General features: G+C 37.7%; 1 protein-coding gene across 1 annotated transcript in view; it reads left to right on the plus strand.

Annotated features, from left to right (window-relative positions):
* The window catches only part of PTPRT (protein tyrosine phosphatase receptor type T), a 1,015,836-nt gene that overhangs the window by 772,674 nt on the left and 215,235 nt on the right, over nt 1-27,927 (plus strand). The window contains exon 12 of the mRNA XM_087445249.1: nt 22,924-23,197. Coding sequence (XP_087301375.1) covers nt 22,924-23,197 — 274 coding nt within the window. The remainder of the gene's footprint in view (nt 1-22,923; nt 23,198-27,927) is intronic.

Below are 27,927 nucleotides of genomic sequence, written 5' to 3' on the forward strand. Positions count from 1 at the left end.
GCATCACTGTTGGTTTTAATCATGAAGTTTGGAGCCTGAATCCCTATCGAAGCCTGCCTTGTTCACCTTCATTTTTGGTCTCTGCTCTTCTTACGACATAAAGCGATTTTAGAAAACAGTGGCATTTCAACTGAGAACTTGGCAGGAGAGGAAAGGGGTTGCTTCCCAGGACATCTGAGGAAGAAGGCAGCATTGGGAGGCCTGGGGTGAGGGAAACAGCGTGGCTCTCCATTAGGGGACATAAAATGCTCCAGAATGTTTATTTAAAAACAAAACAAAAACCAGGAAGATATTCAGTTCCCTAAGGTGTCCCATTTCATTTTATTGCTTTGCAAAATTTAATGTGTAAATGAATTAACCTGAAATCTTTTAAAATGCAGATTCTGATTCAGTAGGTCAGGGATGGGGCCTGAGATTCTGCATTTCCAACACATTCCTAGGCGATGAGGATGCTGCTGGTTTGTGGACCACTGAGCAGCAAGGCCCTGCAGCAGCCTGCTTCTCCTAGCTGTTGTTGATTGGCACTGTTTGCTGTAAACATTCTTGTTGCTTAAGTCTCATAAACTGTTTTCAAGTTATTGTTTAAATGAGCTATTAACATTAGCTAATAGAGCTATTGGTCAGTGGTTGCTGTAGACTGAGTAAACTTTCCTTCATTCATTCCTGGATTCTTGATTGATTGAAATGATACTTTTCAACACGAACTTGGAAAATAACAATTCTGAAGTTAGGTAGGAGTGGGGTATATTTACTAAATATACTAATACTAATACTAATAATAAATACTAAATAATAAATAGTAAATACTAATACTAAATATTCAAAAGTCAACATTATTCAGCAAGCTATTCAGCAATCCATTAAGCATGGATTATTCCATGTCACTCATGTGCAGAAATCCATCCCCCAAGTGAAAATATGATACTACAACTTGTAACATGTTACATTAAACAATCATTTTCAAAGTATTTTCAGGTTCTTAACTATCTTTGATCCTCATCACAATACTAAAGTAGTTAATATAAGTATAACTTTATTTTATCATTTTATTTTAAGTGAAGTTTAATTTAGATTCATCACAAAAATCGTATATGCTTATATAGAAATTATAGAAAAATAAAAAAGAGGAAAAAGTCATCTATTATCAATCATAAAATATTAACATTTGGGGTGGGTTTTTTCCATTTTTCTTCACCAAAGTAAAAAATTAGGTAGTACATAATTTTGATCCTCTCTTACAATGTTGCATCCTACTTTTTCCACATATCGTAATAGTGATTACCATTTTAGTGATGCTTATTGAATATTTATTCTTTTATTCCTCCAAATAGTTAGCAAGTTTTCTCCACACCATTTATTGAGTACTCCCTGCAGTACTGCTGACTTGTGATGCTGCCTGTGTGAGTGTTTGTGTGTGTTTGTATGTGTCCCACTATATTCTTGGTTTGTCTGTACTGTTCCATTAGATCTGCCTTTCTATTGGTCACTGTGTCTGCACCATCCATTTTAATTATAGCTTTACCAACCACTTTAATATCTAGTCCTCCTAATGATTCTTGTTGTTCCAACTGTTCTTAGCTACTTTTACCCCCTTATGTTTCCCTATGAATTTTATTTTATTTTATTATTATTTTTGTGTATGTGTGAGGAAGATTAGCCCTGAGCTAACATCTGATGCCAATCCTCCTTTATTTGCTGAGAAAGATTGGCCGTGGGCTAACATCTGTGCCCATCTTCCTCTACTTTATATGGGACGCCGCCACAGCATGGCTTGACAAGTGGTGTGTCGGTGCCCCCGGGATCCGAACCTGCAAACCCTGGGCCGCCGAACTGGAGCGAGCACACCTAACTGCTATGCCACCGGGCTGGCCCTCCCTATGAATTTTAAAATCACTTTATCATGTTCCCTAAATAATCCACCATGGAATGGTTTAAATTGTATTAAAATTCTTACTGAATCTGAAATGATTACATTAACATGAGCTTTTCCACACTGAAAGAGGGCCGGCCTATCCGTTCATTTGAGTCTTGACTATTTCTCAGGAAAACTACATAGATTCCTTCACATCAATGACACCCATAGCTATCTTGTCCAAATTGTTTCTTGATAAAATTATGCTTATGATATTTTCTGCTGTCTTTCCTCCGTTTTGTTTTGTAACTGGATTTTGCTGGTATTTAGGGAAACTCGTGTGTGTGTGTGTGTGTGTGTGTGTATTTCACCCATCCTATATGCTGAAACCTCTTGTGCGTTTCTTTAATTATATTTTATTATCTTGGTTTACCAATCTGATAATCACATCATCTGTGAATAATGATAATTCTGTGTCTTCCTTTCCAATTGCAATAGCTCTTATTTTGGTTTCATGTTTTGTTGCATTGGGTAGAGCTTTCCGGGCAATGTTGCCAAATAATGTTGATAGTTGACCTTGTTGTGTTACTCTCAACCTCGAAGAATAGCCCTTCAGTAAATTTCTCCTTTGTGTGATGTTAGTTGTAGGTTTGAAATAGATATTTTTAAAACGTAATAAGGAAAAATCTCTGTATTCCACCATTTATCTTTGTGACTCTTTTTAAATCAGAAATGGATGACAAATTTTATCAAATGCCTTTTGGCATCTATTCATATGACCATTTTGGTTTTCTACTTGGTCTTATTTATGTGTTATTTTTCTCGATTTTCTATTACTAACTCTATCATGTGTACCTGAGGTAAATGACCTGCTTATGGGAAACCAATTTAATAGTATATTAGAGGAATAATTTGCAACAATTTGAGATGCTTTCCCTCTTTTTCTATCTTATGTAATTGTTTCTATATCATGGGAGTTATCAGTTGTTAAAAGATTGAAAGAACTCATTGGAAAAGCCATCTGTCTCCAGAGTTGTTTATTCTAATTTTCTTTTTATGGAATGCTTAATTAATTTATTGTCATTCTTTTTTGTTTAATAACAAAGCCTTTTCAGATTCTGAAAACAGGTTTGGTCCTATCCCATAAGCATTAAACATCATTGTTCTCATCATAATAGTTTCTGAAGACTATGAAATTGTGATTTTGATTTCTTATTTGATATTAGAGTTACTTAGGAAAGTTCTTATTTTCCCCAGTTGGAAAATTTTATTTGTTTAGTATTTTGGTTTAATAATTTCTAGTTCTATCTAATTATACAGAGAGAATATAGTGTATACCTTTATTTGTACAAAGGCATTATTGATTTTTGTGTTATGACTTTTGTCATTTTTATCCTCCATACCAAATATGATCACTTAAGTATTAAAATATTGTTTCCTTCTTTGGCATATTTTCTGGGAGTAGCTTTTCTAACTTGTTTTATTTTCTATTCTTGTATTTAGACATTTCAAATTTACGCATAGACACATCTTTTTTCTTTTATCTTTTGTGAGTTGTTCTATTGTCAAAGCTTAAAAAGATATTTTCCACTCAAGATTATTATTATTTTTTAATTTCAAATCTACAGAATGTTACAAGAATGGTACAATGAACATCCGTATATCCTTCCCCCAGATTCACGAGTTGTAAACATTTTTCCATATTTACTTTTCCCCTCTTTTTCTCATCTCTTAAATGGTTACTAGGTTAGTTGTAGTAATCATGACATTTCAAAACCCCTCGTTTGTATTTCCTAAGAAAAAAGATCATTCTCCTACATAGCTGTTATACAATCATCACACTTAGGAAATTTGAAATTGTTATAATACTAGCATATAAAATATAGCTCATATTCAAATTTCCCCCAATTATCCCAATTAATTGTCCTTTAAGGCTTCTTAGAATTCAATCTAGGATCACACCAAGGGTCAGACATTGCATTTGATTGCCATCGGCATCCTGAAAATTTTCAATAAATAAATTAAATTTTGAACCATTGGACTATAATGTGGTTTATCATATGTGGTGAGGTCTTAAATTTTATGCTTTTTTCTCATAATTATGGAGTTTTTTCAATATGATTTATTGATAAAATTTTCTATTTTCCACTGATTTGTGTTGCTTCTATTTCTGTATGTAAAATTCACACACACACACACACACACACATACACACATGTATCTCATTTTCCTTTGTTAAAAAAAAAAGTTCTTGAGTATATTTCCTATTTTAAACAAACAAACCAAAAAATCCCATTAAAATTATTGGAATTTCCAAATTAAGTTCATCTACATCGTTAGGGCCCCCAAATGTCACCTAACTGGCCTCATCTTTTATACAATTTGCTTTTTCCTGAGGAAAAGACATAAATTTGGCAAGAATTGACATCTTTACAATATGTGATGCTTTCATCCATGACTTCAGAATTTCTATCCATTTGTTCATGTTCAGTTCACTGCAGTTATTTAACACCCACTCTGCCAAGCCCTGTGCTAGAGACTGAAGATATTCTTTTATATCACTCAGTATAGATTTCAGGTTTTTTTTCCTTCCCATGTCGGTCCTGTACATTTCTTGTATGTGTTTCTTTATGTTATCCTTAGCTATTTTTAAAGGACTTTATTCTAAAAAGATTTTTTCGTTACATCTTCTAGCTTGTTTTTCATGGTGTACAGTTTATTTATCTCTATCTTCTATCAAACCACTTTACTGAATTCTTTTATTAATTTTCAAAGTCTTTCAGTTGATTCTCTTCGATATATTAGGTCTCACTCGTATTATCTACAAATGATGATAAATTGCTTTCCCTTCTAAAATGTGTATCTCTTCTGTTTTGTGTCTTATTGCATTGGCCAGAATTATCCAATTTTAGATGCAAGTTCTAGAGGTAAAGTGACTTGTCAGCGTGTCAGACAGAGCTAGTGAGGGGTAAAGCCAGGACTAAAACCTCAACCTTGCTTTTTAGTTCAGTGTTGCCTTAGAAAAGTTCACCAAATCAAGGTCATCTTCATGACCTTGATGACCAAATATCACCTACCTGGCCCCATATCTATCCAGTTGCTTTTTCCCCAAGGATGGTTGACATTTGCAGTGCTTACAGTCCTCTCTGAAAGTGACTTGACCTCTTAGGTGCATACATGCACATGCGCGCGCGCACACACACACAGACTGTGTGTGATGATGATAAATGACAGAGAAAAATTATACAGGGAAGTGTAGTAGAGTATGTTGGGGTTAGGGCTGCTATTTTAAATACAGTGGTTAGATAAGACTTCAGTGGCAGAAGAGAAGAAGCAAGGCTTCCAAGGGTTGTGTGTATCTGAGGGAAGAACATTCCAGGCATAGAGGATAGCAAACACAAAATCCTTGAGGTGGGAGCACGCCAAGGATGTTCAAAGAACAGCAAAGAGGCCAGTGTAACTGGAGAAGAATTAGAAGAGACGAAATCAGAGCGTTCACAACTGAGAACCTTGTAGACATGGTAAGTATGTTGCCTTTTACTCTAAGTGAGGTGGGAGCCATAGGAGGGCTTTCAGCACAGGTGTGTCATGACCTGAGTCATGTTTTTGAAGGGTCACTCTAGCCACTGTTTTGAGGATAGATTGTTGGGCGTAAGAGTGGAAGCAGGGAGACCAGTTAGGAGGCTATTGCAATAATCCAATCAAGAGATGATGGGGGCTTAGCCAGGGTCATAGCTGTGGAGATGGTGGAAGTGGTCAGATTCTGGATATATATAAGGAGTTGCTAATGGATGGTATTATGAATGAGAGAGTACCAATGATTGAGGGAAAATATCCAAGGGTAATAGCCAGTCTTCTGCAATTTAATTTAAAATATATCTCAACCCAAGTACATGCTTAGTTAAAGCTATTTATACTTTTAAATATTGGAGAAGAGGATATTTTCAGATGGTTGTCTGGTTTCTTCTTATAAGATTTCCTTTACTTTCATCTGATAATAAATAAAACTTAATTTGAACTCTTCAGTTGAATTGTTATGTCTCTTTACACAACATATATTTCTTCCTCTAAATTTCTACTCAAAATCTACTTTTGTTAAATTTATCAAGTGCAATTCAATCACAGAGGAAGGGTCCAAATGGAAAACAAGGCAAATCGTTGTTGTCTGGTTTGATAACACTATAAAAATAATAATGCATGCAGCAATTGTGTTCACTCCAACCAACTTTTATAGAGCACTTTACTCTATAGAAAGCACTTTCTAGACACATTATCTCATTTAGTCCTCACACTGTCCTGTAAGGGCCCCTCTTTTCAGAATCATCCCTGTTAATATCTGTCTCCCTCATCTTGGTTCTGAGATCTTGGTGCCCAGGGGCCATGTTACATTCAAATTTGCACCTGCTACACTATAGTTACTCGATAAATAAATAAATGAATAAGTACATGAAAAATAGACAGAGGGGGCAGTAGGTCACCCAGCTAGTCAGAGGCCAAGTGAAGATGCACATGCACATACTCTGAACATACTATATACCACACATACTATAAACTGCAAATTATACCTCTCGCCATTTCCTTGCGTCCTCTGAGGGCTATTGTGACTAGGCAGATAAAGAATAAAAACAGGAATTCCCGTAGTCTTGGAAGAAAGGTTGGCTAACTAAGACATATCATTGTAAATTTCAGCTCCATAGTTCCGAGTGACCTTTAATGTGGGGAATGTAATTGCAAAGCTAGATTCTGTTGGGGATTACAAAGCTCACACTTATTTCTTAGCCTGTCTTGTACAGTAACACCAAAGGTTTGTCATAGCATTTTGGTATTAAAATGTGTGCATAGTTGAATGCTAAAGCACAGACTTTTGAAGGGAGAATGAACATCCAAGATTATTCAGTCCATTTCTCTCATTTCTTTAACAGCTTTATTAAGGTGTAATTTACATACCATAAAATTCACCCATTTTAGTGTACAATTCAATGGTTTGCAGTAAATTTATAGGGTTGTGAAACCATCACCAAAATCTCATTTTGGAACATTTCCATCACACCATAAAATACCCTGTGCCCAACTACAGTTGATTCCTGTCCCCACCTCCAGTCCCAGGCAATCACTAATTTGATTTCTTTCTCTATAATTTGACATTTCATATGAATGGAGTCGTATAATATATAGTCTTTTGCATCCAGCTTTTCTCATGTAGCATGATGATTTGGAACTTCATCCATGATGTAGAATATATCAGTAGTTTATTTTATTGCTGAATAATATTTCATTATGTGGATATAACACATATTGTTTATTTGTTCACCAGTTGATGAACATTTAGATGGTTTTAATATTTTGGCTATTGTGAATATTGCTGCTATTAGCATTTGTATACAAGTCTTTGTGTAGACATAGTTGGGTAGATACCTAGGACTGGAATGGCTTGATGAATGGTAGTTTTATGTGTACCTTTTTAAGAAACTTCCAGATCATTTCCCAAAGTGACTGCACCATTTTACCTTCCCACAGCAATGTATGATGGTTACAATTTTTCCATACCTTTGGCAACATTTGCTATAGTCTGTCTTTTTACTGCTAGCCATTCTAGCGGATATGTGTGCTGGTTTCTCATTGTAGTTTTAATTTACATTTTCCTAATAACTAATGAGTTTGACCATCTTTTCATGAGCTTGTTAGTCACTTGTATTTCATCTTAAAGATTTATTTATTTATTTTCACCCCAAAGCCCCAGTAGATTGTTGTATGTCATAGTTGCACAGCTTTCTAGTTGCCGTATGTGGGACGCGGCCTCAGCGTAGCCGGAGAAGCGGTGCGTCGGTGTGCGCCCGGGATCCGAACCCGGGCCGCCAGCATCAGAGAGCACGCACTTAACCGCTAAGCCACAGGGCCGGCCTGTATTTCATCTTTAGTGAGATATCTAAACAAATCTTTTGCCAATTTTTTAATTGGATTGTTTGTCTTCTTGTTATTGAGTTGTAATGGATCATTATGTATATTGGATATGTCTTATCGTACATGTAATTTGCCAATATTTTCTCTCGATGTGTAGTTTGTATTTTCATTTGCTTAATGGTGTCTTTTGAAGCTAAATTTTTCTAAAAATGTAACAGCATCCAATTTATCTTTTTTCCCCCATTAATGAATCATGCTTTTAGTATTGTATATACACACCCTTTTCCTAATCCAAGGTCATGAAGATTTTCTTCTACCTTGTCTCCCGGAAGTTTTATAGTTTTAGCTGTTACATTTAGAACTATAATCTATTTTCGGTTAGTTCTTGTGTATAGTGTGAATTTAAGTTTGTATTTTTGTGTCACTGTAGATTATAATATGAATATTCAATTCCTGAAAAAATTATTCTTTTATCATCGAATTTTCTTGGCATCATTGTCAAGAATTAATTGACCATTAATGTAGTGGTTTATTTCTGCACTCTCAATTCTCTTTCATTGATCTGTAAGTCTATCCTATGCGAGTGCCATACTGTGTTAATTTTGATAAGTTACAAAATCAAGAACTGTAAGTCATCTAACTTTGCTCTTATTTTTTAAAGTTGTTTTGTCTATTACGGATCATTGCATTTCCATATACGTTTTAGTATCAGCTTTTGGTTTTTGCAAAAAGTCTCCTGGGATTCTGATAGAGATTGCATTAAATCTATAGATAAATTTGATGAGAATTGCCATCTTAACAATATTGGCTATTCCGTTTCATGAACATGGAATGTCTCTCCATGTATTTAGATCTTCTTCAATTTTTTTTTTGACGATGTTTTGTACTTCTCGATATACAAGTATTTCACTTCTCTAGATTTATTTCTAAGTATTCTTTTTGATACTGCTGTGAATGGAATTGTTTATTTAATTTCATTTTCAGATTGCTCTTTGCTAATGATAAAAATACAACTGATTTTTGTATATTGGTCTTGCATCCTGTGACCTTGTTGAAATTGTTTATTAGTTCTACTTGGTGTGTGTGTGTGTGTGTGTGTGTCTGTTTATGTGTATGTATGTATTCCTTAAAATTTTCTACATACAGGGTCATGTCATCTGCAAATAAAAAGCTTTACTTCTTCCTTTCCAATCTAGGTGCCTTTAATTAATTAATTGCTGAGTTTCACTGGCTAGAATCTCTAGTACAATATTGCACAGACATCCTTATCTTGTTCCTGATTTTAGAGGGAAAACATTCAATCTTTTACCCTTGAGTATGATATTAGCTTTACACATTTCATAGATAGCCTTTATCAAGTTTAGATGGTTTCTTTCTATTCTTCGTTTATTAGTACTTTTTATCATAAATGTGCATTGGATTTTGTCAAATTTTTTTTCTGAATCTGTTGCAACTATCATGTGGTTTCTTTCCTATATTCTAAATATATACTATATTGCATTAACTGATTTTGTGGTATTATATCAACCTTGCATTCCTGGAATAAATCTCGATTACTTAAATCTCAATCTTTTTTTATATTGCTAGATTTAGTTTGCCAATATTTGGTTAAATATTTTTGGGTCTATATTCGTGAAAGAGACTGCTGTAGTTTTCTTTTATTGTAATGTATTCCTTTGGTTTTGATATCAGGGCCTCATAAAATGAGTCAGGATGCATTCCCTCCTCTGCTATATTCTGCATAAGTCTGTGAAAAATCACAACTATTTATTCTTTAAATATTTGATAGACTTCACCAGTGAATGGTCTGGGCTTTTTTGAGAGAATTTTAGTTGATAATTCAATTATTTTACTTATTATGAGCATATTGAAATTTTCTATTTTTTCATGAATCAGTTTTGGTAAGTTGTGTCTCTCCAGGAATTTGTCCATTTCATCTAAGTTGTCTAAGTTTTTTGACATAAAGTCTTTCATGGTATTTTCCTTATAATTTTTAAAATTTCTGTAAGTTCAGTAGTGATGTCTCCTCTTTCATTCTTGATTTTGGTAATTTATATCAACTCTCTCTTTCTCTTGCTCAGTGTAGATAAAGGATTTCCAATTGTGTTGATCTTTTCAAAAAACCAACTTTTGTTTCATTGATATTTCACTCTTGCTTTTATGTCTTCTACTGCATTGCTTTCCACTCTAATCTTTATTCTTTTCTTCTTTCTGATTCTTTGGAGTTTAATTTGCTCTTATTTTTCTACTGTCTTAAGGTGGAAACTTAGATGATTGATTTGAGGTCTTCCTTCTTTTCTAATATAGATGTTTAAAGCTATAAAATTTGTTCCAATCACTCCTGAAATTGTTATTGTTGACAGTATTGTTCCGTTTAGTCATTGCTCTTTAGAGGGAGAATGTGCTGAGCTCCTCACTTCAACATTCAAGAAGACCTACACCATAATTTTTAAATATGAGAAGTTGAGGCATATAGAGGTTATTTTATATTGGGTTCTTCCAGAAGCAGACTCATGGGCCAAGTATTTGAATGCAAGTGATTTATTAAGGGGATGCTCCCAGTAGAAACCAGTAAGGGACAGAGGGAAGCAGGAAAGAGAAGGTAAAGAAGCCAAACAAAGGTGTGATCCCATGGGGAGCTCTGGAGAGTGAATTACATCTTGAATAGGTCCCTTGTGAGGCAGAGGAGCAGGATTTTTTCATTTCTGCCCAAGGCAATCACTGGTAAATGCCAGCCTAACATTGAGTATGAGTATAGGTTGGAGAAGAGCAGGACTTAAATTCCCAATCTCTCTTTACCAGCAAAGGAGGCTTCAGTAGTTTCAGAAGTCCACAGTGCCCCCATTAACAGCAAAGCACACAGAAGCTGGGTGATGGACACATCGAATTAGAAAGAGTGATTAAGAAAGACAATAATTGTGTCATCTTGCAAGACTAACTGACTTGCCCAAGGTCACACAGCTATGTATTAGCAGATCTTGTACTAGAAACCAGGCTAATAAATGCTAGTATTGTGTTTTAATCAACTTTATTAGAAATCCACTAGAGATGTGTTGCACGAGTCCTTGTTTTATTAAACAAATTTTATTTACTGTTGATTAACATTTTTTGGTGGCTGAAGGCATTACCATCTATATATGAATCAACTCCAATGCCAGTTGTTACTGTCTGGAATCTTTTTCCATAGTCGTTTTGGTCATCAGGGGGCCCTGGGGTAATCCAGGAAAATATAGAGACAAAGCAGCTTCCTACTGTTTCAGGAAATCATATTAACCTAATGAAGTACAAAGATTGCATAAGAGAGAACAGAGTTAGACCAACCTCAACAGTGAGTACATTTACCCATGTTCCTGTAGTTCACTGTCAGGGCCATGAATAGCCAAGGTCTATATGTTCTTATAGATCGCTCAGTCAAGTAACCTTTGGAAGAAAAAGTATTAGCAGACCATGCAACAATTAGTCAGTGTGTTTGATTTGAGATGTTATGCCTTTGACTATTTTCAGCAGTACCAACATTAAGGACTTCTTAATATTGGTTGACAAAGAGTTGACAAATTTGCTAAGTCATTAGACCTCCTGAAATAGTTAAAGATATATGCTACTGAGAGCCTTTTGCATATAATGTTAAAATTGTATTTGCAAACCAGTCAAGTTGGCTGTAAGATGAATATCTATAAAAGAAAGGCTTCCCCCCATTGATTTCCAATATTAAATCAGAGTTTTGTTCATGCAGAATAAAAGAATGGTAAAAGATTTACCAACATTTCATTGAAGATTGCATTAGAGTGATTGGATAAAGAGAACTCTTTTTTCTCTTTTCTCTACTTTTCAGATTTCATAGTGTTATTGTATTTTCCTTGACATAAAAAGAATTAAAAAAGAAATAAGTGGATAATTTGGTGGGGTAGGATAAAGATGATGGCTCAGTTTTTGGTGTGCTAAAAAGTAGTATAGCCTTGTGGTTAAGACTGAGGGCTTCTCTGTACTGCATTTCTTTTATTCTGTCTGAATAAAATAAGAATATCTGCCTCTTAGAGTTATTGTGAAGGTTAAATGAGATAATAATGTGTGGGATGAGTTTAACATAGTGCCTAGTAGATACTAAGTGTTTATTAAACATTTTCTGGTGGGTGAAGTAATTGTTGCAGTACACAGCAGTGGGAGCTATGATAGAAGTATGGACAGAGAGCTATGGGAACAGAGGAAGGAGAAACTAGCTCTGATTTGCAAGCCAAGAGAGGTTCCTCAGAAAGAGTAACATTTGATCTGAGTCTGTATTGGATGAAGAGTTCTCAAGATGGAGAAAAAATCACCTTGAGAAGATAGAACAGCATATAGAATGGCCTTGAAGCATGTAGTGAGAATTGATGTAAATGTGCATTTAAAATTCATTTTGTGAATTCATTTATTTAATAAGTACTTAGTGACAACTATTACATGTTTAGCTGGGGATTTAGCAATGAACTAAACAGCAAGATCTCAGACCTCATGAAGTTCACCGACTATTAGGGTACAGGCAGTAAGTCAGTAAATAAATAATCAGACAACACATGTTTCAATTGTGATGAAAGCTGTAAAGGAAATAAATCAACAGGTGTGATAGACAATGACTCAAGAACACTGGTAATTATGAATGAATGCTTTGTGGATTAGAATGACTCAAATCAATGATTTTCTTTTATTTTATTTTTTTTTTTTTAATTTTATTTATTTATTTTTTCCCCCCAAATCCCCAGTAGATAGTTGTATGTCATAGCTGCACATTCTTCTAGTTGCTGCATGTGGGACACGGCCTCAGCGTGGCCGGAGAAGCGGTGTGTCAGTGCGCGCCCGGGATCCGAACCCGGGCCGCCAGCAGCAGAGCACACGCACTTAACCACTAAGCCACGGGGCCGGCCAAATCAATGATTTTCAACAGCGTAAGAATGTTGGAGGAGGGCGCCCCTCCTGTGGCAAAGGTATAAATATCAGATTCACTTAGGTTTGTGATTTCATAGCTGCACATTAGGACCCTCTGGAGAGCTTTTTTTTTTTTTTTTAAAGTACTGATGCTGGGGCCTCACTTCTAGAGATTCTGATTCAGTTGGTCTGGGATGGGGCCAAGGAATAGCATTTTTTAAAAGTCCACTGGGTGATTAGAATGTGCAGCCAGAGTTGAGAACCACTGATCTTGAGCAGCACCCTTATGATTCAGAGATGACTATTCCCTGTCCTCACTTGAGAAATCAGTGGTGGTCTCAAAAACATACTAGCAAACTGAATTCATTAAAAGGATCGTGGTTGATCAAGTGAGATTCATCCCTGGGATGCAAGAATGGTTCAACATACGCAAATCAATAAATGTGATACATCACATTAGTAGAGTAAAAGATACAAATCGTATGATCATGTCAATAAATACAGAAAAAGCATCTGATGAAATTCAACATCCATTCATGATACAAAAAAATTTCAACAAATTGGGTATAGAAGAAACATACCTCAACATAATAATATGTCAAGCCCACAGCTGACGTCATACTCAACGGTGAAAAATTGAAAGCTTTTTCTCTAAGACCAGGAATGAGACCAGAGTGTCCACTCTAACCACTCCTACTCAACATAGTACTGGAAGTCCCAGACAGAGTAATCAGGCAAGGAAAAGAAATAAAAGGTATCCAAACCAGAAAGGAAAGTAAAATTGTCTCTCTTTGCAAACGGCATGATCTTTTATGTAGAAAATACTAAACACTCCACAAAAAAACTAGATAGAACTAATAAAATAATTCATTAATGTTGCAAGATACAAAATCAATGTACAAAAGTCAGTTTCATTGCTATATACTAACAATTGATTATCTGAAAAATAAAGAAAAAAATCACATTTACAATAGCATCAGGAAGAATAAAGTACTTAGGAATAAATTTAATTAAGGAGATAGGAGGGCCAGCCCCGTGGCTTAGCTGTTAAGTGTGCGCGCTCCGCTACTGGCAGCCTGGGTTCTGACCTGGGCGCGCACCGACGCACTGCTTCCCCGGCCATGCTGAGGCCGCGTCCCACATACAGCAACTAGAAGGATGTGCAACTATGACATACAACTATCTACTGGGGCTTTGGGGAAAAAAGGGAGGAGGATTGGCAATAGATGTTAGCTCAGAGTAGGTCTTCCTCAGCAAAAAGAGGAGGATTAGCATGGATGTTAGCTCAGGGCTGATCTTCCTCACAAAAAAAAAAAAAAGGAGATAGGAGATCAGTACACTGAAAACTATAAAACACTGATGAAAGAAATTGAAGAAGACACAAATAAATGGAAAGATATCCTGTGTTCATGGATCAGAAAAATTAATATTTTTAAAACGTCCATACTACCCAAAGCCATCTATAGATTCAAGGCATCCCCATCAAGATTCTAATGGCATTTTTCACGGAAATAGAAAAAACAATCTTAAAATTTATATAGAACAACAAAAGACCCGAAGTAGCCAAAGCAATCCTGAGAAATAAGTACAAAACTGGAAGCATCACACTTCCTAATTTCAAACTATATTACAAAGCTATAGTAATGAAAACAGTGTAATAGTGGCATAAAAACACACACCTTTAGACCAATGGAACAGAATTGAGGGCTCAGAAATAAATCCATGCATATGTGGTCAACTAGTATTTGACAGGGGAACCAAAAATACTCAATGAGGAAAAGATAATCTCTTCAATAGTGTTGGAAAAACTAGATATTCACATGCAGAAGAATGAAACTATCTTACACCACTCACAAAAATTAACCTGAAATGGAATAAAGATTTAATATAAGACCTGAAACATAACTCCTAGAAGAAAATGTAGGGAAAAAGTTTCTTAACTTTGGCCTTGGCAGTGGCTTAATGAATATGACGCTAAAAGCGCAAGCAACAAAAGCAAAAGTAAACAAGTGAAACTACATCAAACCAAAAAATCTCTGCACAGCAAAAGAAACAAAGAACAAAATGAAAAGGCAAACTACAGAATGGGAGACAATATTTGCAAACCACATATTTGATAAGGAGTTAATATCCAAAATATGTAGGAACTCCTACAACTCAATAGCAAAAAAACAAATAATCTAATTTTAAAATGGGCAAAGGATCTGAAAAGACATTTTTCCAAAGAAGCTATTCAGTTGGCCAACAGGTACATGAAAACATGCTCAACATCACTGATCATCAGGGAAATACAAATCAAAACCACAATGAGATATCATCTTACACCTGTTAAAATGACTGTTATCAAAAAGACAAAAGATAACAAGCATAGGCAAGGATGTGGAGAAAAGGGGACTCTTGTATACTATTGGTGGGAATGTAAACTGTTACAGCCACTATGGAAAACAGTATGGAGTTTCCTCAAAAATTAAAAATACAACTACCCTGTGAGCCATCAATCTCACTTCTGGGTATATATCCAAAGGAAATGAAATCAGTATCTCAAAAAGATATCTGTACTCCCATGTTCATTGCAACATTATTCACGATAGCCAAGATAGGGAAATGACCTAAGTGTCCATTGATGGATAAGTGGATAAAGAAAGTGGGGTATAGGAGGAAGATAGGCACAGATGTTAGTGCACGGCCAGTCTTCCTCCGCAAAAAGAGGAGGATTGGCATGGATCTTAGCTCAGGGCTGATCTTCCTCACAAAAAAAAAAAAAAAGTGGGGTATATTATAGACAATGGACTATTATTCAGGCTTAAAAAAGAAGGAGATCCTGCCATTTGCAACAACGTACATGAACCTGAAGGACATTATGCCAAGTGAAATAAGTCAGACACAGAAAGACAAATACTACGTGATCTCACTTATACGTGGAATCTAAAAAAGTCAAATTCGTTAAAGCAAAGAGTAGAATGGTGGTTGTCTGGGGCTGGAGGGTAAAGGAAATAGGGAGATGTTGGTCCAAGAGTTATGCAGGGTGAATAAGTTCCGGACATCCGTATAATACTGTATTTTATACTTGAAATTTGCAAAGAGAGTAGATCTTTTTTTTTTTTTTTAATTTTTTGTTTATTGCAGTAACATTGGTTTATAACATTGCAAAAATTTCAGGTGTACATCATTGTACTTCTATTTCTACATGGACTACATCATGTTCACCACCAAAATACTAATTACAACCCATCACCACACACATGTACCGAATTATCCCTTTCACCCTCCTCCCTCCCCCCTTCCCCTCTGGTAACCACCAATCCAATCTCTGTCCCTATGTGTTTGTTTATTGTTGTTATTATCTACTACTTAATGAAGGAAATCATATGGTATTTGGCCTTCTCCCTCTGACTTATTTCACTTTGCATTATACACTCAATGTCCATCCATGTTGTCACAAATGGCTGGATTTCGTCGTTTCTTATGGCTGAGTAGTATTCCATTGTGTATATATACCACAGCTTCTTTATCCATTCGTCCCTTGATGGGCCCTTAGGTTGCTTCCAAGTCTTGGCTATTGTGAATAACGCTGCAATGAACACAGGGGTGCATGTACCTTTGCAAATTGGTGTTTTCAAGTTCTTTGGATAAATACCCAACAGTGGAATAGCTGGATCATATGGTAGTTCTATCGTTGATTTTTTGAGGAATCTCCATACTGTTTTCCATAGGGGCTGCACCAGTTTGCACTCCCACCAGCAGTGTATGAGAGTTCCCTTCTCTCCACATCCAAGAGAGTAGATCTTAAGTGTTCTCACTCACACAGTGGTAACTGTGTGAGGTGGTGGATATCTTAATTAGCTCAATTGTAATTATTTCACAGTGTATACATATATAAAAGCATCATGTTGTACACCTTAAATATATACAATTTTTATTTGTTAATTATATCTCAATAATGCTGGAAAAACCAACACAGAGAAAATGAACTCATAGAAACAGAAAGCAGATTGGTAGTTGCTAGGGGCAACTGGTGCTCAAAAATACAAAGAAAATTTTTAAAACTTTGAGTTAAATTTATGTGAGTTATATCTAATATGGTATATCAATTTTCCTTATTAGAAAATAAAACAAATTTTAAAAGTATTTATTAATTTTAAAAATTTAAATTATTTTTTCATTTAAAATAATAATAGTAAATTCCATTACATGTTAACATAAACAAAAATTTTTTATGAATAATAATTATTTTCCAAAACAAAATTAAGAAGTGTAGCACTGTTTTACTTTTTTTGGGGTAGGAAGATTAGCCCTGAGCTAACATCTGTTGCCAATCCTCCTCTTTTTGCTGAGGAAGATTGGCCCTGAGCTGACATCTGTGCCAATCTTCCTCTTTTATGTGTGGGACGCCTGCCACCACATGGCTTGATGAGCAGTGCGCAGGTCTGTGCCCAGGATCCGAACCTGTGAACCCCAGGCCGCTGGAACAGACTGGACGAACTCAACCACTATGCCACCGGGCTGGCCCTTGTTTTACATTTTTGCTGTTCTCTAATGCCTGGTGTACTAGAAGGCTGCTAGATTCCATATCTGCTTCTATATTCAAACTATTGTATTATTTTGCTTGATTGAAGTACGTGAAGAAAGTCCAGCCTCATAACAGCTATGAAGTCTTGTAGCTTTTTAAGAATGTCATAGTACACTTGTGAGACACTGAAATTGCTAAAGGCAAATAATATCTTAGATATCTTAGTGCTCTTCTGAAAATATTTTCAACCTTGCAGATAACCTGAACGAGTCTCAGAGATGCTGGGTGGGCTTCTGCTCCTTACACTGGGCCACTATGGCTACCCCATCACATACGGATGCCTGCCTTGCTCTGCCCTATTTAATGGCTTTAGGACTGAATTGTTTGGGAAGGAGCAGGGCAGTACAGAAATCTTGAACTTTGTGCAGTACAGAAATCTTGAACAACAGTACAGGCTGGTGGTGGTATTGATGACTTAATTCTGAAACGGTTTTTTGTGTATTGTGTGAGGACATATGAGTAAAAATATTGATGTTGGAAATGAGGGTTCTCACTATAGGAAAAAAGAAAAACAATTGGGGAAAGGGTAAGGTGAGGAAGAATCTTGTGTTAATGGATTTGAATTAGCAATATCAGTATGAACTAATCAATATGAATTTATGATGTTTAAAAAATATATTTCTTACTTCTGTCCAATAGAAGGGCATAGAAGCAATGGCACCACAGTAGCAATGAGCTTAATGGTTGCCCAGATCTTGCCTTCTGAATTCCTTCTTTGAGAAAACGCCTGATTACAGTCCTGGGAAAGGAGGGCACAGGTGAGCCTTGAATACGTCATGGTGCCAGCAGGCAAAGGTGTGCTCAATGACCGGTGGGACCACCAAAGGATGTGGGAGCTGCCTGGAGATGCTCTCACTGGAATTAAACTATTTTTATTTTACTATTACTTAGATATTTTATATTTGTACATGTTTATCAACTCAACTCCTTGTACTTGTCTTTCTTATACAACTACAAAAGTAAAACAAATTTATAAATAAACAAATAATCCTGTAAAAGAAAAAAAGTCAGTGATGGAGAAGTCACTGTGACTGATGGGATGTCACCATATGACTCAGCTGAGCGAGGCTGGAAACAAAGGTTGAAAACTACCTTGCCCAACTGGATCTCTGCTCTTATGCAAGTCCCATGTGGTCACTGGTCACAAATGTCCTTAGAACTGTTGGTGCCCACTCAGATCCTCTCATCTCCCCTTTCCTGCAACATGCCCATCCTCCAGATTCTATGTGCTTTGATGCAAATGACTCTCAGCTGTGACCTTCTTCAAAGGGTTGCCACTAGGCTAGCAGAGCCACCTTGTTTGTCCCACACACAGAATTGGGAGTGCCTGGGAGTTTAGATCTCTACTGTAGAGTCCATAACCAATAACTGATTGGTATTGGAGGCCCAAAAGCCCTTGGCTTGAGATGAGACAAACTCTAGGGCACAATTTATGCTCCAGAACTCCCTATGGGATCAGGCTGAGACTGGGACTTTGCCTGAAATCACATTCTTGCTTGGCTTCCTCTCCTCTTCTCTCCTCTTCCCTCACTCCCTTACTGGTTTCTCCTGGGTCTACTTCCTTAACACATCATTTGCATTGAAACCTAGCTCAGGGTCTGTTTCTGGAAGAACTTGGACTAAGACAAGACTATTTCTGGGAGAACATGGGCCCAAATGTGCCCCTTTTTTGAAGTTGGGCAATCTTCACCTGTGAGCTGCAGCATACTGTCCATCTGTCATCTGACTTCAACATTCTGAATGGATACAGCCCCTGACTAGAGACATCTTCCCTAGATACAGAAAGGGGGCCACAAGATGTGTTAATGATGAATGGATGGCTCTTTTAGGTGCCTGGTCCCTCTCAGAGAAGCATGAGTCATCATTACCATTAGCTCTGGAATCAGAGAGAGCATGAGGGTCCAGTGGCAGGGTTCTCTAAAGCCTGCAGAGTAATTCCTGCAAGTTTTGCTCTTAAAGGAGTCTGAGGCAAATGTCCTCTATAGGCTGGGGATCTTGGTACCTGGGACTAGAGTAGAATGTTTTAGTCTAACGAGACATTGAAACTAAAGGATGGAAGTTGCCGCAAGCCTGGGTCTGAAAAGTTGGGGGGAAGAAGGGTGGGAATCAGTCACTGTAGCAAAGAGGATGATCAATAGATATTGGAGTATTGAAGGTGAGCTGCAGTGAGGAAACCAAAGCAAGGGAGGTGAAAAAAGGTAAGGAAAGAAGATGAAAGTCTCCTTGACCTGACGTGTTGAGGTGGGGCTGCAACATATCTTGCAGGGCCCTGCAAGAAGAGACCCTCAGGATAAGTTGCACAGAAAATATGGTCATAAATGTCCATCTTTTCATTGGGAGAAATAAAGTGGGTGTCACAGGAGGGAAAAATGGGTAACTAAATGCTATATGTTGTGAGGTGAGCATTTTAAGTTATTCTTCTCTCATACTATCAGGATTTTTCTACTTAAAAAAAATCCGTTCTCCTTACAAATTATCCTAAATAGTTTATTGCAACCACTTCTTTTGCACAAGAGATGTGACTTTGGGGGTTATTCTCATTTAGGTATGATTTTATCCTTACCAGCAAACTGAAAAGAGCTTAGATAAATATGTTTTCAAGAGACTGATGATACTAATGAAGTTACCATGAGAAACAAAAATAATACCCACTTTTTTGTTTCTTGCCCCCAACCCTTCCTAAAGTGTATGTGTCAGGGAAAGGAAAGTTGTGTGGCTTGCACATGGCATTTCTTCTCTCATCCTCCTTAATCAGAGTTCCCCGATCTTTGAGAGAGGCTGGATCCACTGGCAAAAAGATTTATATGACAAAGTGGTTTACAGCTTTCTGGCTGCAATTGCTGATGTGCCTCTGAATGGACAAGCTGCAGATGCAGTGGGCCTGAGGGAGTCGCTGGGTATACTTTGGCACATTAATCCCAATTGTATGTGAACCATATGTTGACAACACAGTTTAACCCAAAATATATCCTTTGCTAGTCTTTGTGATTTCAGATGAGGCTGGGTGAGATAGAGCTAAGCAGTTTAGGCCACCAAGTAAAAAATGTTCGGAAGGCCCTTTGTACATTTTGTTGGTTTATGGAAAAAGAAGGAAGGTAGAGAAAAATAATACTGAACTATGAGTGAAAAGTCTGAGTTTCTACTTTGGCTGCCGTTTAACACTTATGGGGCCCTCAACCTCTCAGCCTCAGCATCCTCATCTGTAATCTGGCTGAGTGCGGTTGAACTGATGAATGAGTTCTCAGTAACCAGATTGGTGGGGAGGAGGAGGAGGAGTGGTACGGGCTGACCCCTGGAGAGATGTTGTGCCTCCCTCTGTAGCCCTTGGCAGCATTCACCTGTCAGAACCCAACGAAGACCCACTGCTTGGCTGTCCATGACTACAGAATTTCATGCCAGTCATGGGCGGTACTCAGGCCAGCCTTGTGACTCTTCTCGATCCATCCCATTATAGGGGGAGAAGAGACGACAGAAAGTGATTCTAGGAGTGGGATCCAGCCCCAGGGAAGCTTCTAAGGCTTTGGGTTCTCCATTTAGAAGGTAAGGGTGACAGAAGGATTCAAGGGTAGCATGAGAATTCTCGACTGAGAAATGACGACAGAGGTCTTCTGATGTGGGCAGGATTGACCCAAGTGGTAGTTAGGGATAGACTGGGCCTCAGGGGAAAGTAGGGACGCACAGCTTTTTGCAGTCCCTGCTCCTAACGATGAGACTGTTGGTCCCTTCCAACCAGGTCAGGAAGGCATGAGGGCGGGATAGGTTGAGTGCCCCCAAACTCAATGCAGAGTACTTTAGGTGCTATTGCTAGCCGCAACAGGTGAACTCAAGAGTTGTTGCTTCTTCCCTCTTTATTGCCTTTTGGTGCACATTGGACAGCAGGCAGGCTCATTGAGCTGTTTGCTCACCTCCACTCAGATATCACAGTCATCTAAGTGTGGCATAAATTCACATACCCATCTGTCTTCCATCTGCATTGCTGACCATCCCCATGCTCAAGGGGATTCAGAAGAAGACTTTCCATATTGAGTGTGTCATGTTTCCTTGGGGCAGTCCCTCTGTAGCCTTTTTTCCCTAATGAAATAATTCTATGCCTCTGTCTTCACCCAAGTTGTGCTTCTTAACCAAGTGTCTTTAGATAGACAGTCTGATTGAAGAATGGTAGCCCACACCATGTTCCATTTTCATAAATCACATGCCAGTTCATTATGCCATTTTTAAATGATTGGTTTAGGTACACCTCATTAATTCACAGAGGTCTTCTGTAGGCAGTTTTTGAGCAATTGATCTTTTGTCTTAGATCATGAGTCCCAGAGATCTGTGCAATAAAGTTCTGCTAAAAGAGGAGCATTTATTCAAGAGAAATACAATCTGTGGGCATTCAAGGAGATGGTAAAATGTTACCCAAATTTACAAACTTTAGGATAAATTTTATAAAATGAGCCTACACATTTGGTATACAGTTGATGTTCAATAAAGGCTTGGTCTTCTCTATTCACACACTAGCACACATCTTCTTACATCCTTCTAAATTGAAGGGAATGGTATGAGATCACTAGACAGGAGCTCAGGGGAATCACTATTTATATTGACTAGGGTTTCTGTATCCAGTTAGATTTGGTTTCATGTTTACTTTCAATTTTAATTCAATTCAATTCAATTTGATGCATTTGAAAAAGAATTCATTGATCACGTGCTGGGTATCAGGCAACCTGCTGGGCAGTGTGTGTGGGGAGAGTGATGCAGAGATAACTAAGCCACAACTCACACTGTCTAAATGTCACAGTCTAGCTGGAGAAACAGTAGTCCCATGCTCATATTATTGCATTCCCAGGCAGATAGCCATTAGTGAGCTGTAGGAAAATTAAGGAGGGAGAAAACTCATCCAGATGGGTGAGTCCAAACAGGCTTCACAGAAGAGATGAAAGATAGGCTCAGCATTTAAGGAAAAGCTTCCACAGGCAGCGATGGGAAGGATGAGAGGAACACTGCATGTGGAGGAAGCATGAACTGGTGATGGCATGGGTGGGAGGCAAAGAATGTTGGTACAATAGCATGGAGTCTGGAGCAGCTAGAATGAGGGGTGCATTATAAGACTTTCTGAAAGGTAGACTAGAAGTCAGGCACAAAGGGTCCCAAATGCCAGGATGAGGAGTTTAGATTGCATCATCAGATAATGGAGAGCGTATGACAGTGTTTGAACAGGGACAGTGTTATATGATTAGGAAGATCGATGGATTGACTGGCTAATTGATCAAAAAAATTAGAGGCAAAAGGGTAAGTTGAGTCCAGGTAAGAGGTGGGGAAGTGCCCAACCTCAACATTATTATTGGGGGAGAAAAAGGTCAAGTCAGCTGGGCTTGTTGATTCAAGGTGCAGAGTGAGAACTAAGGAGGTGGCAATTGAGAATGAGCCTCAGATTCAAGGTCTGACCACTTGACAGGCAATGCTACCCTTCACTAAGGAAAGAAACATAGAAGGAGGAGCAGGCAGGTTTGTAGGGGTTGGGACTGAGTTTCGTTTTGGACATATCTAGAGTGTGCTGGCTTTGGACATCTAAATGGAGATAGATTTCTGCATAACAGTAGGTTTACAAGTCTGAAGATCAGGAAGGAGGTTTAGTTGTAGATAGAAGTCATGAAGATAATTAACAAGTTCATCAATCCAGACAGTTGCTCATCTACCTCTCTTCTCTCCTGTCCAGTGTTTATCAGCTGGTTGTCAAGGAGGAGAGACTTCAGAAGTCACGGAGGGCAGCTGACATCATTGAATGCTTTTCGGTGCCTGTGAGCTATAGGAACGCCTCCAGCCTTGATTCTCTACACTACTTTGCTGCTGAACTTAAGCCCGCCAACCTGCCTGTCACCCAGCCATTTACAGTGGGTGACAACAAGACATATAATGGCTACTGGAACCCTCCTCTTTCCCCTCTGAAAAGCTACAGCATCTACTTCCAGGCCCTCAGCAAAGCAAATGGAGTAAGTATGGCCACATAGAGGCCATTTCTTGCCTTGTTTTTATTTTTTCCTTTCTCAAATGAGAAGGCAGCATGGCTTTAGAGCAGAGTTTGACAGACTAAGGCCCGTTGACCAAATCCAGCCCCATGCCTTTTTATTTTCTTTTGGAAATAAAGGTATTTTCTTTTTTAGAATATAGCAATGCCTATTCATGTACATAGTCTATGGTTGCTTTGATGCTACAATAGTACAGTTGAGTAGATGAGACAGAGACTCTATGCCTCATAAAGCCTAAAATATTTGCTCTATGGTCCTTTACAGAAAAAGTTTGCAGACCCCTGTATTAGAGGATAGAAAGGTGTTTCACTTGGGCAAATCACATGGCCTGTCTAAGTCTTAATTTCCTCATCTATAAAATAATACCTATCAGTTGGATATCTATGAATACACTAAGCAGGTTGTAGTTAATCAGTGAATACTAGCTCCCCTATCATTATCATTAATCACACTAGAAAATATTTTTTTCTCCCAAAGACAAGGTAAACGTTTTTTGCATCAAATATTTCCTTAGTCAAGGAGGAGTGCCAGTCATAACATCACAAAATCACAGGGCTGGAAAGGACCTGAAAGGTCATCCTATACCTTCCTCCCTCCCCCTACATACAAAACAGTGCTTCAATCAACATTACAATATCACAGTTAACTGGTGTTAGTGCATATTGTTGAATACCTCCAATGACAGAGAACTCACTTCATGTGGTATCTTTGTTGATCTTTGAGGGGGGTGGGGCTGTGCTCTAAGAAAGCTTTTTATTACACTGACTTAAATAAATCTTTTATTGTAGCTTCTACCCCTGGCTTTTGGTCCTTTCTCTTAGGGCCCAATGGAACCAAGGCAATCACCTTCTCAGGTGGTATTCTTTCAGTTACATAAGATCTTTTCTATCATCCACTTCCCTTCTAGACAAACACACTCATCTGGTCTTATTTTTTACAAACTAAATATCTTTACTTTCTCTTATGACACATGTTTGTATTTTCCATCAAGGATGCTTCTGTGGACATACTCCAGGTTGCTCTGTTTCATTCAACAAATATATAATGAGCACTGACATATGCTAGGCCCTATGGTTCATGTTAAGGTTATGTAGTATGTGCCCTCCAAGAGCTTATACATTTTCAAGGGAGTCTGGTATGTGCCATGTTCCACAGTGTATCCAGGGAAGTGAGAAGCTCACTGGAGAAGGGAAAGCTGAGACAAAAGCAAGATTTGGTGAAGTGTGTGGAGATCAGCCTGTACAGGCTCTGGGTGGCCAAGATAGGGAGTTTAGCTTAGTCTGTCAGTGGCAGTCATTACCTTGTGAGAAACCTGGATTGAGGAACTAATTAACATTTAAAATATCCACAGAGCCATTTAAATTCCACATTGGTATTTCAGTTCTGCATTTATTACTGGTTCAGGCAACACTCCTCACAGAGAGTATAAAACTATAAAGAGAAGCTGCCAGCCTGCCTTCCACCTGTCCATCTGGCCTTCCCTCTGCATGAAACACTCTGATGTATTGAGGAGGAAGACATAAAGATGGGCAGAAGCATCAGGCGGCCCATCTTGTTCTTGGTTCGCTGCGTTCCATATTGGCCAGTTTACTGGTTCAGCACAGCTCTGAGAAGGTGTGGCTTTCCCTGCTCCTGGCAACATATCAAGAGGTGCCTTTGCATTTCCATTCTGTGAAGAGGGGTGGTAGCTGCACTCAGTTCACCCTCTGTCACATTCCTACCAAGATGCTCATAAAAACCCAGCAAGAGACCAAATCTATAGAACCCAAGAAACTGGCAAATGGGCCCCAGGAAGAATTTCCCCAAACTAAGCTGACTGGCCCCGAGCAGAACAGCCTGTGAAGCAGAAGGGCTGTTGGAGGTTTTGCTCCCCAAACATCACACAATTGACCCCCTCCTCAAGACAAGAGGTTTTGCCATTGAAAAAAAACTCACCCTACCCTGAAGGTGCCTCATCTAGGAAGCAGTTTCTACCACGGCTTCCAAGATGAACAAGGCCATTTAATTACTTATGCCTTCAATCCCATGCCATGTGTACTCCCATTTTGGAACTAAGATTTACAGTAATGAAACCTAAGCAGGAATGGAATTGGATGGGTGTTTATGCCAGGTGTCTTGAGGGTATAGTCAGCCTCACAAGAACAAAGAGGAAAAGCTATGGGAGTTGGACACTCAGAATGGTGTATTTTTCTGGCAAGAGAAAAACTACACACTTTCAAATTGCTGCATTTAGTATTTAGTTTTACTGAAAAGAGTTGGTTGAAAGGGTCATAGGAGCAGAAAAGCCATTCTCAGTCTAACAAATCTCTGCCTGGCCCCTCTCAAATTTCTCCATATCATAAAGGGCAGCAGACAATGCAGTTAAGCCTGGAGGATTTTTGAGGAGAAAATGTTATAACCCACAAATTCCTTATCAGCTGAGTTGTTGTTCTTGTGCAAATACATCAGAAAACGGTTCTCAGTATCCAGGGGCTCCCAGATGCCCTGCTTCTAATAAATCATTCAAAGAGCAATTGACTGAACAATGAATCAAAATAAAGAAATCAAGAAAAGAGAGATATGGAATAAAAAGATCCACAGTGAGCATGGAAACTAATTAAACATAGCATTAATGCTAAATAATTGCTCTAAATATGTTATAAAAGAGAAGTTTAATATAAAAACAATTACTTAAAGAGATGATGTATAATGTAAAAAATTAACAATTGTGATCTGAGTCTATAATTCACTATTTTGTCAACAAAAACTGAAAAAGAGTTGGAAAAATGATGAGTGTAAATAAAAATCTGCTAATTTTCTCACTTTAGACAGGAAGGAGTAAATAACTACTATCTTATTTTTGATACTGAGAATTTTTTTTAAGTATAGTTTTTTAAACATAAAAGCAGCCTTCCAATCTATCATTTAAAAGCCAGAAAACAACAATCTACCAAGAAAAAAGGGAGAAACAAAGGAAACTATAAGGAAACATGAAAATCAGCAACTATAAAGCAATCCAGAGGACAAAAGCGCTAGATTTTATTTTTTTAAAAAAACTAGTGCTGTTCTCCCCTCATAAAAGGGAGGGAAAATATCTTGGGTCAAGTAAAAAACATAATTCAGCAAATCTACATTACTAGAAGATTAAAAACAGAAGATGGGGCAAAGTTATATTAACCTAAAATAAAGGAAAGCAAAAATGTCCATCTGTTGCAGGATGGTTGTGTGCCAGGCTGAATAATTTACTATTAACCAATTTCGTTGCTCCCTACCTGCAAGTTTCAGTCAGAACAGGGTAAGAGATTTTTAGCGCACAGATATTAAGGATGATTTTTCAGCTTAGCAGAGTGACTAAATATTCAGCCTTTACTACATACACACAAACCCCTAGTAACTGCGTGACTTTAAGTAACCTATTAAAAAGTTAGATATGATTGATCGAATAATTAATTAAGTGAACATCTAGGAAGCACACACTATATGTCAAAAAAGGCACTTTTTTTTTAATTTTTTGTTTATTGCAGTAACATTGGTTTATAACATTGTATAAATTTCAGGTGTACATCATTATACTTCTATTTCTTCATAGATTACATGTTCACCACCCAAATACTAATTACAACCCATCACCACACACATGTGCTGAATTATCCCTTTTGCCCTCCTCCCTCCCCCCTTCCCCTCTGGTAACCACCAATCCAATCTCTGTCTCTATGTGGTTGTTTATTGTTGTTATTATCTACTACTTAATGAAGGAAATCATACGGTATTTGACCTTCTCCCTCTGACTTGTTTCACTTTGCATAATACCCTCAATGTCCATCCATGTTGTCACAAATGGCTGGATTTCATCGTTTCTTATAGCCGAGTAGTATTCCATTGTGTATATATACCACAGCTTCTTTATCCATTCGTCCCTTGATGGGCCCTTAGGTTGCTTCCAAGTCTTGGCTATTGTGAATAACGCTGCAATGAACACAGGGGTGCATGTATCTTTACGCATTGGTGTTTTCAAGTTCTTTGGATAAATACCCAACAGTGGAATAGCTGGATCATATGGTAGTTCTATCCTTGATTTTTTGAGGAATCTCCATACTGTTTTCCATAGTGGCTGCACCAGTTTGCACTCCCACCAGCAGTGTATGAGAGTTCCCTTCTCTCCACATCCTCTCCAACACATGTTGTTTCCTGTCTTGTTAATTATAGCCGTTCTGACGGGCGTGAGGTGATATCTCATTGTAGTTTTCATTTGCATTTCCCTGATAGTTAATGATTTTGAACATCTTTTCATGTGTCTGTTGGCCATCTGTATATCTTCTTTGGAGAAATGACTGTTCAGGTCTTTTGCCCATTTTTTAATTGGGTTGGTAGTTTTTTTGTTGTTGAGATGCATGGGTTCTTTATAGATGTTGGAGATTAAGCCCTTATCAGATGTATGGTTTGCAAATATCTTCTCCCAATTATTAGGTTGTCTTTTCGTTTTCTTGATGGTTTCCTTTGTTGTGCAGAAGCTTTTTAGTTTGATGTAGTCCCATTTGTTTATTTTTTCTATTGTTTCTCTTGCCTGGTCAGACATGGTGCTTGAAAATATGTTGCTAAGACTGATGTCGAAGAGCGTACTGCCTATGTTTTCTTCTAGAAATTTCATAGTTTCAGGTCTTACATTCAAGTCTTTAATCCATTTGGAGTTAATTTTTGTGTATGGTGTAAGGTAA

The sequence above is a fragment of the Ceratotherium simum genome, chromosome 21, assembly GCF_057802395.1.
Source record: "Ceratotherium simum simum isolate JZ-2026a chromosome 21, ASM5780239v1, whole genome shotgun sequence".
Taxonomy (NCBI): domain Eukaryota; kingdom Metazoa; phylum Chordata; class Mammalia; order Perissodactyla; family Rhinocerotidae; genus Ceratotherium; species Ceratotherium simum.